At 42.9% G+C, this 14,105-nt stretch overlaps 1 protein-coding gene across 3 annotated transcripts in view; it reads left to right on the plus strand.

Moving 5' to 3' along the window:
- The window catches only part of DNMBP (dynamin binding protein), a 129,702-nt gene that overhangs the window by 70,232 nt on the left and 45,365 nt on the right, over window positions 1-14,105 (plus strand). The window contains exon 1 of one of the 3 annotated variants that reach the window (XM_032180476.2): window positions 8,919-10,299. The exons of the other annotated variants lie outside the window; for them this stretch is intronic. Coding sequence (XP_032036367.1) covers window positions 9,144-10,299 — 1,156 coding nt within the window. The 5' untranslated portion in view covers window positions 8,919-9,143. Of the gene's footprint in view, window positions 1-8,918; window positions 10,300-14,105 lie in introns of those variants that run through there. 3 annotated transcript variants of the gene reach the window in all.

Raw genomic sequence — 14,105 nt, forward strand, 5'->3', positions numbered from 1 at the left:
GTGTGGACAATGGTCCTCCTGTACCAAGTCCCTTTCTGGGTGGGACCACAGGACTGGTTGGCAGGTCCAGGTGGAGCCATCAGTCCTCAGAAATGCAAAAGCCTGAAAGGACATCTCAAAAGATTAATCTTAGGTTCTACAATGATGGTGTTATCTGCAGGGGTAATTGCGGAAGTTGCGAATCTTGTTGCCTTCTAAATAATGGCTAGTAATCCTTTATGTCTATATCTTAGCAGAATTAGGCTCCTCTCATCCTTCCGACTTGGTGATCTTTCATTAGTTTTACAAAAGTGGTTTAGTTTTGTGGAAGAGCTATTTCCATTTCAACTGTAAACTAAATTTCTCCCACAGTTGGCTTAGGCCAAGCCCAGGAGTGATCAAGGACGGTTTGGAGGTTAAAGACAAGATGAGGGTTGGTTAGATCCAATCTGTTTCATTGTTGTAATTTTCTCACTGTTATAATTTTCTCAGTGTTATAATTTTTGCAAAGAGGTTTTACCATCTACAGAGCTATGCTAGAGATAGGAAGACAAGCTAGACCATCCTTGCCCTCAAGGAACCTTCAGTATAATAAAAGGAGATAAGCAAGTCTAATGAAGTAACAACATAGGTTACAAACATATTTGCAAGGTGCTCTGGAAAATAGCAAGAACTATAGGAATCAGAATGTCACTGGGCAGAGTCCTAGAGAGTGAGGGGTTGTTGACCCTCAGAGTCAGAAGGGTCAACAGGAGCAACAACATGGGCAGTCACAGAGGAATCCACAGAAGTTTAGGGAGTTACATATTCTTGCTCTTTTTTTTTTTTGGCACACTTTTCTCCCTTTTTTTCCTTTACCCTTCTTCTACGTTCTCCCTCTCTTCTCTCTCCTTCCAAATCCTACTTCCCCATCTTCACTTCTAGAATAGGTGGCAGTCTGTCCACTCTGGGCATCACACAGATAGTCATGATAGCCCACCCACTAGGAGCAAACAGCAAACATCATGGTGAGGTGGTGCTTCAGGACTGCTGAAAAGAGCCAGTGGAGTGTGACTATTGTGTAAAGTGAGAGGGGGTGCTGAAGGAGGGATGGCTGTCTACAAGGTTCTATTTCACCAGCAGTCCCATCATTGAGAAAAGTAGAAAAGTCATTCTCCCTTTTTCCTTGGCCACTTTCTCTGTACACAGATTTATTACTAAAAAATGGCAACCCATTCACAGCTTTTGTTTAGATCTGAGTCATAGTGGTGTGGAGGTAAAGCTGAGGGAGTTTACCTCTTTATGCAAACTGCTTATCTTTAATGTCCTAAAGGCAATCGGACTTAGAAAAGGAGGGGGAAGCCCCCTTTTGTAACCAACTGTTCAGTCTCCACTTGCCCAACTATAATTTCTTTTTTTTATTTTTTGAGACGGAGTCTCGCTGTGTCACCCGGGCTGGAATGCAGTGGCGCCTATCTTGGCTCACTGCAGCCTCTGCCTCGCAGGCTCAAGCGATTCTCCTGCCTCAGCCTCCTGAGTAGCTGGGATTGCAGGCTCCTGCCACCACACTCAGCTAATTTTTTATATTTTTAGTAGAGATGGGGTTACACCATGTTGGCCAGGCTGGTCTGGAACTTCTGACCTCAAGTGATCCGCCCACCTTGGCCTCCCAAAGTGCTAGGATTACAGGCCTGAGCCACCACACCTGGCCAATAATTTCTTTTTATAACTAGGATCCTTACCTATAATTTAGTCCTCTCTTTTTATCTCTTCTCTTGGTTGATTTATTGGGTGTGTTTTTCTTATCTTGCTAGCTTTATCAAAGATACCAAGTTGCAAGAGAACTTTGTTTTCCATAACAGAGAAAATTTAATCTTTTAATTGGATTAGAAATAAGCAAGATCATAGAATTGTAGACTTAAAGTGGCAGAGAAATCATTAATGTCCACATTTCCTACATAGGAAAGTGACAGCCAAAGAGGGTAATCATACCTGAAAACTGGTTATTAGCAGAAATTGAACTTCTAGAAGGCAGGTGTCATTTCCTCATCTGGTCTCCAGTGCTCTCTCTGTTACACTGTTGCTCTGTTTTAACTTGTGGTGAAAGCCATCCTCCCGAATAATGTTGACTTCCTATTGGTTTGGTGAACCAAGTCGCAATCTTTATTGGGTTTAGGTGATTGGTTGTAATGACTGAGTCACTCCGGCTGGGCTGTCTTGTCTTGTGTGTCACTGCCATTCTGTGTGCTCATAGTGGTTGGTTGGTGAGGCCCAGCTGAGGGCAGGGTTGGTCGGCCAGGACTGGAAACAAAGAGGGAATGACGGTGTTGGGGTGTATATGGTTTGCCTCAGTAGTGGTCCACTTTTGAATTAGGCCAGGATAGTGTCTATTTGTTTGTTCACTTGGTTTGAGGGAAATTAAGATTTACTGTGTTTTGAGATATTCTTCTTAGTCTAGTGCCATGAAATCAAACAGATCTGGGTTCAAACCGTGGCCCTGCCATGTACTAGTTTGTGTGATCTTGGACGGGTTATTCACACTCGCAGATTGTTTCTTTATCTGTGGTAAAACAAGTATAATAAATGCCCTCCTTAGAGGGTAGTAAAAATGGAAAACCTCTACCAACTTCCTAGTGCTGATCATAGCCCGTAGTACACACTGAAAACATGGTAGCTGCCAGGGCTGTTGCTGCTGCTGCTGTTGGTTGAGGAGGTACAAGGGACCAAAACAAGTGGACATCAGAAGGCTTGACAATATAGAGGTTTGTTCGGGCCCGGTGCACCTGTAGTCCTAGCACTTTGGGAGGCCAAGGTGGGCGGATCACTTGAGGAGTGATCAGGTCAGGAGTACAGCAGTTCAAGACCAGCCTGGCCAACATGGTGAAACACTGTCTCTACTGAGAAATATAAAAATTAGCTGGGCGTGGTAGCAGGCACCTGTAATCTCAGCTACTTGGGAGGCTGAGGCAGGAGAATCTCTTGAACCCTGGAGATGGAGGTTGCAGTGAGCCAAGATCATGCCACTGCACTCCAGCCTGGGTGACAGAGTAAGACTCCGTCTCAAAGAATAAGAAATAAAAGAAGGTTTGACAATCTAGAGTTTAATTTAGGCTGGGCACGGTGACAAATGCCTGTAGTCCCAGCTACTAGGGAGGCTGAGGCAGGAGAATCCCTTGAGCCCAGGAGTTCAAAGCTGCAGTGAGCTTAGATCGTACCACTTCACTTCAGCCTGGGCAACAGAGCGAGACCCTAACTCCAGTAAATAATAAAGGCTTATTCAGTAAGTCAGTAAAGAATCCAAAAGGCGCATAATAGCACATCAAGTATTTGAGGAAAGGAAAAATAAGTTGTGACGGAAAATAGAAACATGGATTGTTTGAGCCTGCAGTGAGCTATGATGGCACCACTGCACTCTGGCCTGGGCAGCAGAGTGAGACCGTGTCTCAAAAAAAAAGAGAAATCTTCAGTAAAGGGTTCTTTGTTGGAGGGTATGGGCAATGAATGTTCAATAATGTTCTCCAGAGGCCTTCTTGAACTGTCCCTATCCTGAAAATATATTATAATGAGATCTTAAAAGAAGGTACCAATAATCACCACTTTTGTTTTTGAAAATAACCAATTTTCAGGTTATCCTCACAAAATGTAAGCTGAACAGTTAGCATCTGTCTTATTGTAGAAGAAGTTGAGGTAAAGAAAGGATAAGAGCACAGTATATGTTTCTGGAAAAATGAAATTAAAATTCAGTTCTATATGATTTATGATTTAATTTTGAAAAAATTACTCTAATTTTATAATAAATTGTTTTATAACAAACTTAATTATCTGATTATAAGCTGTTCATTTGTAGATTATCTATTTTAATCTTACAGTTAAGATTAAAGTTAATCTTACCTATACTTTTATAGTTAAAATTTCCTTCTCACTCAGTACCCAAGTCAGAGGTGCTCAAGGAATGCACCTGGCCTAGGTAAAATAAGATCTGGGTAGCAAAGCACCTGGCAAAATCCTATGAGTCATTTTATAGTCAAGCACATTGGAAAACTGGGTTATCTTTTATGTTCTTGATTTTTATGTGCTCTTGATTAAAAAAAAAAAATTAGGCCAGGTGCGGTGGCTCACGCCTGTAATCCCAGCACTTCGGGAGACCGAGGTGGGTGGATCACCTCAGGTCAGGAGTTCAAGACTAGCCTGGCCAACATGGTGAAACCCTGTCTCTACTAAAAATACAAAATTATCCGGGCAGGGGGGTGCATGCCTATAACCCCAGCTACTCGAGAGGCTGAGGAAGAAAAATGGCTTGAACGTGGGAGGCAGAGGTTGCAGTGAGCTGAGGCTGCACCATTGCACTCCAGCCTGTGTGACGAGAGCGAAACTCCATCTCAACAACAACAACAAAAAATTTAAGTCTACTCAGGCAAGGTAGCTATTGCCTGTAGTCTCAGCTACTCGTGAGGCTGAGGTGGGAAGACTGCTTGAGCCCAAGAGTTCAAGGCTACAGTGAACTATGATCAGACCACTGAACTCCAGCCTGGGTGACAAAGAGAGGCCCTGTCTCTAAAAAAATAAAATAAATAAGAAAAAAAAAACTTAATCTGTCTTATCTTCACAAGTGGGTTACAGGTTCCTTAATGGTAGGTACCACCTTCTCTTTGGTATCTCAAGAGTCTGGTATGATGCCTTTTGCATGGCAAGCACTTGATGTTCATTTGCTAATGATGATTATTCTTCAACTCCAACTCCCAAATAAATTCATTACATTCTGCTTTCCAAACTGACTTTTGCTGCTAATTTCCTTTTTTCTTCTAATTCCTTCTTTCAAAATATTTCTTCCTTTTTTCTTTTCTTTTTTTTTTTGTGAAGACAGGGTCTCACCCTATCACCAAGGCCAAGTGCAGTGGTGCAATCACGGCTTACTGCAGCCTTGACCACGCGGGCTCAACTGATTGTCCCACCTCAGCCTCCTAAGCAGCTGAGACTACAGGCATGTGCCACCATACCTAATTTTTATTTTGACAGGGTCTCACTATGTTGCCTAGGCTGGTCTCGAACTCCTGGACTCAAGTGATCCACCCGCCTCAGTCTCCCACAGTGCTGGGATTTCAGGTGTGAGCCACTGTGCCCAGCCTCTTCCTTCTACTAATTGCTCTATGCTGCAACCCTGGTCCAATTCCCACCATCTTACCCTTTTAAATCTTGTCCCCAGGCATTATTTCTTCAAGTCTACCAAATGATTCATGACAAATCAAGGTTACAAATGTACCAGTTTTATCATCTCCCTCCCCGGGCCAAACTTTTACCATGAAGCACAAGGAGCCTACTGCTAATGGCTTCTTCCTCAATAATCCTATTCTTATTACCCAAAATATATAAAAAGTAAATTTGCTCTGGACACTCTCTCTAGAGGTTTACTGAGCTACCAAAAGACTTATTATGCTTTCACTCCAAAGCAAACTTACATTCATGATTATCCAGTTATAACCTTCCCTTTCTCCAACTATCCAATATTATCTCTCCTATGATACGAGACCCTGTTCCACACAAGGAGGCTTTCATTGTTATGAAGCCACATCATTATTAACCCCAAAGCCTTACTCATGTTACACTGTCTCTCCATCTGAAACCTTGGCTTGCTTCTCTAAAAAACCTTAGAAGCTCACATTCATCTTGGCTGTCTATAGCCTAGAAAAGAAATTATTGTCTATATCATGAATTCTGACACTTGTATTTTTATATACTATATAACACCTAACATAAGATTTTAGACTTAAGAGAGAGATGCCCAAATTTTCTCAAATTTGATATTATTTGGTTTCAATGTTCCCCAAAAATAGGGTCTTGGTCCTGTATTTCTACATTCCTTTAACTTATGATTCCCTATCCCTTGGTCAGAAGTTGGGGTCCTAAAAAACCACAAGGCTGGGCGCAGTGGCTCACGCCTGTAATCCCAGCACTTTGGGACGCCAAGCAGGGGGATCACGAGGTCAGGAGATCGAGACCATCCTGGCTAACACGGTGAAACCCTGTCTCTACTAAAATTACAAAACTTTAGCCGGGCACGGTGGTGGGCGCCTGTAGTCCCAGCTACTACGGAGGCTGAGCAGGAGAATGGTGTGAACCCGGGAGGCGGAGCTTGCAGTGAGCCAAGATCACGCCACTGCACTCCAGCCTGGGCGATAGAGCGAGACTCTGTCTCAAAAAAAAAAAAAAAGCATCAAGTAATTTTTCCCCCTCTGGCCCTAAGGCCATCCATTGGGAACACAGAGGGAATGCACTGGTGACTGACTGCTGTTCAGACACAATGGGCCTCTTGGTGAAGGTGAATAAAAGCGTGCCATAACTCCCGCTCTGCTGGCTTTGAAATCAACTGGCTTTCTTAAAGCTGTAGAATTATGCTATTTTCCTTGTTTTGCCAGATCCCCATGAACTCATATAATAAGGCTTGTTTTCCTGTCTATTTTCAGCAGGGTAACTGTTTTGATAAGCTTTATTACCTGATGGACTGCTATTTTATTGGTTATTTCTACATAGTAAAGGTGAATCTTCAAAAAGATACACAACTTAGAACCTGGAAAGTACTTTAGAGATTATTTAGTTCAATACCCTTTTTATTTTAAAATTCATTTGATTATTATTACTTTTTGAGGCAGAGTCTCAGTCTGTTAACCCAGGCTGGAGGGCAGTGGCTCAATCACTGCTCATTGTAGGCTTGACCTCCCAGGCTCAAGCGATCCTCCTGCCTCAGCCTCCTGAGTAACTGGGACTACAGGTGTGTGCCACTGTGCCCAGCTAATTTTTTTTTTTTTTTTTTGTATTGTGGAGATGGGGTCTCATTTGTTGCCCAAGCTGGCCTCAAACTCCTGGGCTCAAGTGATCCTCCCACCTAGGCCTCCTAGACTGCTGAGATTAAAGGTGTGGGTCACCATATTCTGCCTCAGTGCCCCTATTTTATAGCCCTGTTACTGAAGCATGAGTCTCTGTTTTTCATCAGAAAGAGTCATACAAGCTATTCCCCTGGGATCCTAGGTGATTCCTTAGGAACGGATCACTTTTTCCATTAGATCGGTATCTCCAGAATAACTAGTGGTCATTCCCAGACTTCTGAAATACCAATATGAGGAACTCCTGGACTAGCAAGACCAGATTTTGGGAACAGAAAAATAGGAAGTATGGTGACCCTTAGGGTCAGCCCAAGCCTTTGACTCATGCACAATTAATCCCAGCCACAGTGCTTGTTTCCTCGTTGGATTTTTTATTTGAACGGGAAATGCATTAGGAATAAAATGGTAAGAAGGAGTGCAGGTCTTCTTAGAATCGGATATGAGCAGTCTGACTGCAGTCCTGGGTTCCTCAGGGACTGCTTTTGGGCTCTCTCTAAATGCCAGGGGAACTATATGCTTTATGCAGCCTGACCACGTACAGTGTTTTATTCAGGTTTCCATACTAGCCATGTCAGAACTTCTTTCCTGAGAGCTCACATTCATGGCATCACAAATTTACAACACATGTGCTTTGACTGATACATACTACTGGTCAATTTATTTTTTATTGGCCTTTTGTTTGAGGGGGCAGGTGATGTAGAAACATGCTGGGGGAATCCGAGGAGTCATTGTGGCCAACCGCCTTATTTTATTGATGGGTAGATTGAGTCCCAGAGAGAATTAGTAGTTACCCAAGAGTAAACATCTAATTATTAGCAAAGCATATAAGGCAGTTTTCCTCAGGGTTCTGGATATTATTTCACAAATAAGGATTAAAGTTCAAGGAATCATTCCTAGACATCCAAGAAATGACCAGACAGCTAAAAGAGTAATCTTATTAAGGCCTGTCTCTTAGCATGTGTTTCCCGCGCTTAAAAACCTCATGACTCTTTGCTTTCCATTGAATAAAATAAATGTCATTGACATCCTCTGGGGTCCACCCCAACCTATCTCTTCAGCCTCCTCTGTTATTTTCCACGTATTATATCCTTCAGATGATTCCCCGTTTCTTAGTGCTCCATATGTGAAGTCTGCCGAGATCCTGCTTCTCCTTGAAGTCACTGTTCACATCCAACTGCTTCCCTGAAGCCTCCACTTGCCATGCCAGGGACTTTGCTTTGGTGCTGTTGCTGTTTGTCTTTGCTCCATAGCACTTATCACATTAGATCTTTCTTTAAGCGTGTTGCTTCTGCATTGTAAGAGGCAGGGACTAACTTGTTTGTCTTTTTCTCTTCCACAATGCCTCCTCTATGATAGGTAACCATCTAATATTTGTTGATTTAAATAGCCATTTACCTGCCTTTTTGATTTCTGGCCTCATTTTCGACTTCTTAAATATGTGTATGAATTAACTAGAAAAGAGGTTTAAGAAGTGAATGTTTTTGATGCTTCCCTGGCATGACAAGTATCTGGGAAAATGTGAACACATACCTAACTCCATTCTGGGAAGAGTATTTACACTATAAAATCACCTACTCACCAGATCAAAGTAAAAGGAAGTACTTTTTCTTCCTTCAGTTGTATGACTAACTGTCTGCAGGTGGGTGCTTCAGCAGCTTGCAATTGGAGTGTACACTAACTGGTGACTTGAATTCCAGAAAAGCAAAGCACTCAGAAGAGTCCTGCCTCTAAGTTAAGGGATGAAGTCCTGAAAGGTTTCAGATGTTCAAGGATTAGAAAGGTGGACTTGGAGGATGGGGAATGGAGGTGCAGCTTGAGCTGCACGAGAAGGAAAGCACTTGTTTATACCCCTGGTGGCTTACTAAAGGATTAAAGAGGCAGGGGAGACTGATATATGACCTGACCTGGACTTCTAAAGGGGGGCTGTTTCTCTTTCACACGACTTTTCCTGCAAAACCTTTCGAGCAGCAGAATGCCTCTATCTTCAGCAGTAAAGCAGCCAAGCCAGTTTGACCAGCTTGAGGGAAACACCAAACAAAGCTGGCAACTCCAATCACATGCATACTAGTTACTCATTATCTTCTGGCCTCTGGAGAAAGATAGAGTAGCTCGCTGATTGGATCCTGAGGTTGAAATAACTCCACATCTCTCTGTGCTCCGACCACAGCAACAAGAAGAGTGTCTGGAATGCTTGGGAGACATTTTAAGCAGGACAAATCCAGCCTTAGGCTAGACTGCACCTGTCCACAGCCCAGCCCAGGCCCATGGAAAAGAAAAGTAAAACCTTTGTCTTTAAGCACATAGAATATGTGTGAAACCCAGAAGGCTAGAAAAGAAAGGGAAGTGGAGGAGAAAAGGCACTGGGACTCCAGCTGGGAGTATGAAGACTACGGGAGTCTACGGAAAAGGAACCTTACGGTGCTGGATGGACTCTACAGAGAAAATGACTTGGATCCCAGGTACTGGGCCAAGGGGCAGCATCGGCCCTACAGAAAAAGGGATTGTGGATACTGGGATTTTGAACAGAGTGAACCAAGCTATATGGACTGTGGGGAAGCACGCAAAAGTGGAAAGGGCTGTGTGTACCACGGAGATCATGATGGTTATAGGAGTCCAGAAAATGTAGATTATGAGAGTCCCAGCCCTGGGACGAAGGATAATTCACCTACGAGAAGCCCAGATGTGACCTCAAAAGCTGGTGGATACGGGGAGGCAAATGGCTACTCAGACCGTAAGAATCTGAATTATAATCCTGAGGACTCTAAAAAAGCTGAACAATTGACTGACTGTAGGGGTTTGGATGATTCTTCAGCGAATTTAGGTCAGCCTCAGTTGTGGTATATAGACCATGAGAATGTTAACTATAATCTTGAGGATTGTCGGGCAATTAATTTTTATTGTAGAGAACACAGCAATTTATATCATGTTCCTGGGAGTTATCCTGATGGTCAGCCTGTGAGCTTTTCAGATTCGAATGGTGTCAATGAAGATAAGGAATTTATCAAATACCATGAAGGGGACAGGAATGTTCATCAAAATGACAAAATGTATCCCAAAGCAAAGACTCATATCATGGATCAGGGAGATTTTGATACAGAAAATAAAGGCTATGATGCTTTATTTGCAAACTGTGCATATAAATCTCATAATTCCAGAGGAACAGATTCTCTCCATCAAATGGAGAATTTAGAGTATAATGGCATTGACATACCAAGAACGAAGGCACATGGGGGCAGCGGGATCCTTCTGGATGGTCTGCAGACTCAGTGTACCAGGGGAGAACAAGGAGGACGTCATTTGGGGATTCCTCAGAGCTTGTCATTAGAGAAGAACATCTGGCATTTAGAGGAAGAGAGAAAATTAAATGGCCCAGAGACTTGGAGAAGGAATAGTTGCCTCCGCCGCACGGCACCCAGCACCCTGAGGCGCTCAGAGTTCGTGCAAAACAGGAAGAAAACCCAAGGTATGAACTCAGCCAGCCTTCTTAAGATAAAGCATAAAAATAGATTTAAAGGGTAGTTATACCAGGTACTAGGAACACTTGTGTTCTTAAGGAACCCGGGCCCTGAACTTCTTATCAAGTGCACCTTGAGTGAGAACAACCTTAGAGATTTAATTACTTTGGAAGGCATTGTACAGAGCAAGAGTATATACAGTGCTAAAAATATGCAACATTCAGACAGTGCTCTCATGAGAACTTTTATTTACTCTTCCTGGTTTTTTCAGATGTCTCTAATCTCAAGTATCTTTCCTTTCTTACTTTCATGTTTTTGTTCATCTTGTCGGGGCAGCAAGTTTATTATCAGGGCATCAAGCTAAAATTCATTTTCCTGGCATGTTTTTTTTTTTTTTCTCTCAGTCCCTACACTTCTTTGGACAGTAATGGAAAAGAAGACTTGACTTTATTTTTGTTATTTTTTTGAAACAAGATCTCATTCTGTCCCCCCGGCTGGAGAACAGTGGCATGGTCATGGCTCACTGCAGCCTCAAACTCCTGAGCTCAAGAGATCCTCCCGCTTCAGCCTCCTGAGTAGCTGGGACTATGGGCACATGCCACCATGCCCGGCTACTTTTTTATTTTTTTGTAGGGGCAGGGTTTCACCATGTTGCCCAGGCTGATCTTGAACTCCTGGGCTCGAGCAAACCACCCACCTGTGCTTCCCAAAGTACTGGGATTACAAGTGTAAGCCACCATTGCCAGGCCTTCATTTTGATTTTTTTTTTACTGCTCCTTTCAGAGCAGGGCTACCCCATAGGCAGTGTGCCCAGAGTAGCCCTGATTTGTTTTATAGATTGTTCACTCCTTGACATTCAGGAATCTTAAGTGAATGATGAGTACTGACACTCTTGTGGATTCCAGAAGATTATTTCTAGCTTTCAAATCACTTCATCTCACTGAGCCTTAACTACGTTGTCTCTGAAATGAGAATATTAGGAGTCTTTTATCATGTAGAGATGCTTTCTTTCTTGCCATTATATCTTTTCTTCAGTTCTCATAAGTGAGCTTTATTTCTACTGTGTTATTTTTATAATTACTGGACTCTGTTAAACCTTGCGTGTGTGTATGCTGTATGTTGTCTTCATGCCAAACAGCCTTTCCGGTTCTGGCCAATTTTGGGGTCCAGGCTGTGACCAGAGGATAAAGGTTAGTCAGAGAATGTGAATGATCTGAAAAATCCATCTCATACCCTCCCCCTAAGTGGAAAGTTTCTCGTCTAGGTCTCCTTCAGAATGGGCTGGCTGGTTAGATTTGTACTGGGGGCCACCACAGACTGAAAAAGATAAGCCTGCTGTGGTCCTGGGATGGCCGGTGGTTTACCTGGTGGTCTTCCAAATGGGCTTGACTTAACTGAATTTCTGGGGCACCATTTTGGACCTAACAGGCTCTTAACCTGCACCTATAAAAACAAAAATGAAACCAAACCCAGCTTTAGTTGGGAGGCTGAGGTTTTTAGCAGCTAGTCATTTTTTCCTAGGTGCATTTTCTCTCTGAAATGATAGGGACTGGATAACTTCTAAATTCCTTCCAGCTAAAAAAGAAAAAAGTCTGATTCTGTGATTCTTTATATTGGTTTTTGTATTGTTCCTCTTCCCTTCCCCCCACATCTGTTCCTTCGGTGAACTTTGTTTCCTATCTTTAGTTCCTTATTGTATTAAGCCTCCCAACTGTAATCAAAGTGTGTTTATTCTGTTTGACTTAACAGGAGTGAAACCCTTCTCTCTGCAGTGTTGTAATGTGCCCTCTGATCTCTCTGAAACCAGCTCGGTTCCACCCAATATCATTTCCATTTCTACAACTCTCTTTATCTTTGAGGACTTAACTTTTGAAAGTATATTCATATTTAGTTCACCCCTTTTTGTACCCCTAATATCCTTCTTGACCTATAACAAATTCTGTCTTTACTAGAAATCTTTCAGCATTCTAACGTTCTTTTTTAGCTCTCTCACGCCATCGCCCTTCCTGAATATTACAAGGGAGTACTGTGTAATTACACAAAGGAACAAGCATCAGAGTTGGTCTGCCTTGAGTTCAAATCTCAGCTCCACCATTTCCTAAATGGCCTTAACTTGACAAAAATTACTTAACCTCTTGGAGTTTCGGATTCTCAATTTTTAAAGTGAAGATAATACCTCTCTCATAATGAGATAGAAAAATAAAACAGTCACATATCCGGAACATAGTAGGTGCTCATAAATGGCCATTTCTTTGTGTTTTATCCGCCCACCTCCCTTCCCCTTTATAAGTTGCCCCACCCACCTGTCACTCCATGGTTTCGTCTCTGAGTTCCAGATTGATAGTTCCTGCTCCCTGTTGGACATCTACCCCAGACCATAAACACTTCAAGTTTGATTGTCTAAGTGGAGTGCCCTGTCCCTTCCTCTTCTCCCGTCTTCCCCTTGCCACCCCTCCTCCATCTGAGACAGAGCTCTGTTCAGTGGCTGCTCCCCAGCCTCTCCCCCAGGCAGGAAGCCAAGTTTTCCCCTAGGCTTTCCTTTCTCACCTGCCTGATCAGTCATTCTCCTGAGGCCTCAATCTGAGGTTTTTTAGGGCAGGTCTGTTAGGGGTTTGCTCTTAGTCCTAGGGTGTGGCCCTCTAGTTCTGAGAGGTGGGCCTTATTCCTAAGGTGTGGCCCTTCTGAGGTTTCAACAGAAAACTGGAAGTATTTATTGAACCTCCTAATTTGGAGGGACTCAGATTTCAAACTCTGTCTTCCCAGAGCCAGACAGTTGGTGAAGATCTATCTGCTGGGCTCTTCTGGCCTCCAGCTTTCCACGGGGTTCCTTGGAGTCTCATCACCTGCATGTACAGTTGAAGGATTGAGAGGCATTTCTGCACAGATTTTGGGGCTCTCCTCTCTGTGGCTTACTGTTTTCCAGGATTTCCCCCTTAATAGCTAATGTCTTCAGAGCCCCCAGACTGGAACCTTTGGCTGCTGAGCCCAGTAAGATTGCCCCATGTGGGCTTTCTTCTTTTGCTTTATTTCCCGGCGTGCTAAAAGACTAGGGAGTGCCCTGAGGGGAGGACTGGAGACAGATGCATCTTACCTAGTTTGCTTCCCTTGTTTTGAGTCATATCCCCTCCAGATTCTGCCTGCTTTTGATTGCTTTTCAATGCCTGCATATAGTTATTTTTTAAAATATCTGTCAGAAGGCTGAGGTGGGAGGATCACTTGAGCCTGGGAGGTCGAGGCTATAGTGAGCTATGATGATGCCACTGTACTCCAGCCTGGGTGACAGAGTGAGACCACGTCTCTAGAAAAATAAAAGTAGATACATAAAAGTTAAAAAAATAAATCTTGTAAAGTGTTTTTGGTAGTTATAAGTAGGGAGATTAGTACAATGTGAGCTACTCAACCGTTACTAGACCAAGTGTGGGCACTAAGGTTTTGCACTTGCTAATAACATACGTGGTTATGATGAGAAGGGGACCTGGTGTTTCAAATTCCACATTACCTGTTTTGAATGTAAGTAATATTAGGATATCTAAATGAAGAGCTCTTACAGAGAAAACTATGAAACTAGAGAGGGCTCTAAACAAAACTAGAGAGGGCTAAAGGTTCAGGGTTGGAAGGCTACAACATAGGAGCCTCTTGTGTTATTACTGGAAGGAAGCTTGTATAGCCACAAGTCCCATGTTCTTTCTAAATAATGGGTAGCCACTCATGAATGGGTCTTGAAGTCTATTTGGGGGTTGCAACCAGCAGTTCTGAAAAATAAAAGTAAATAGAAAAAACTTTCATACTACATTCTGTGTAGTAAAAGTAAGCA

Source organism: Hylobates moloch, unplaced genomic scaffold (assembly GCF_009828535.3).
Source record: "Hylobates moloch isolate HMO894 unplaced genomic scaffold, HMol_V3 SCAFFOLD_3, whole genome shotgun sequence".
NCBI lineage: Eukaryota > Metazoa > Chordata > Mammalia > Primates > Hylobatidae > Hylobates > Hylobates moloch.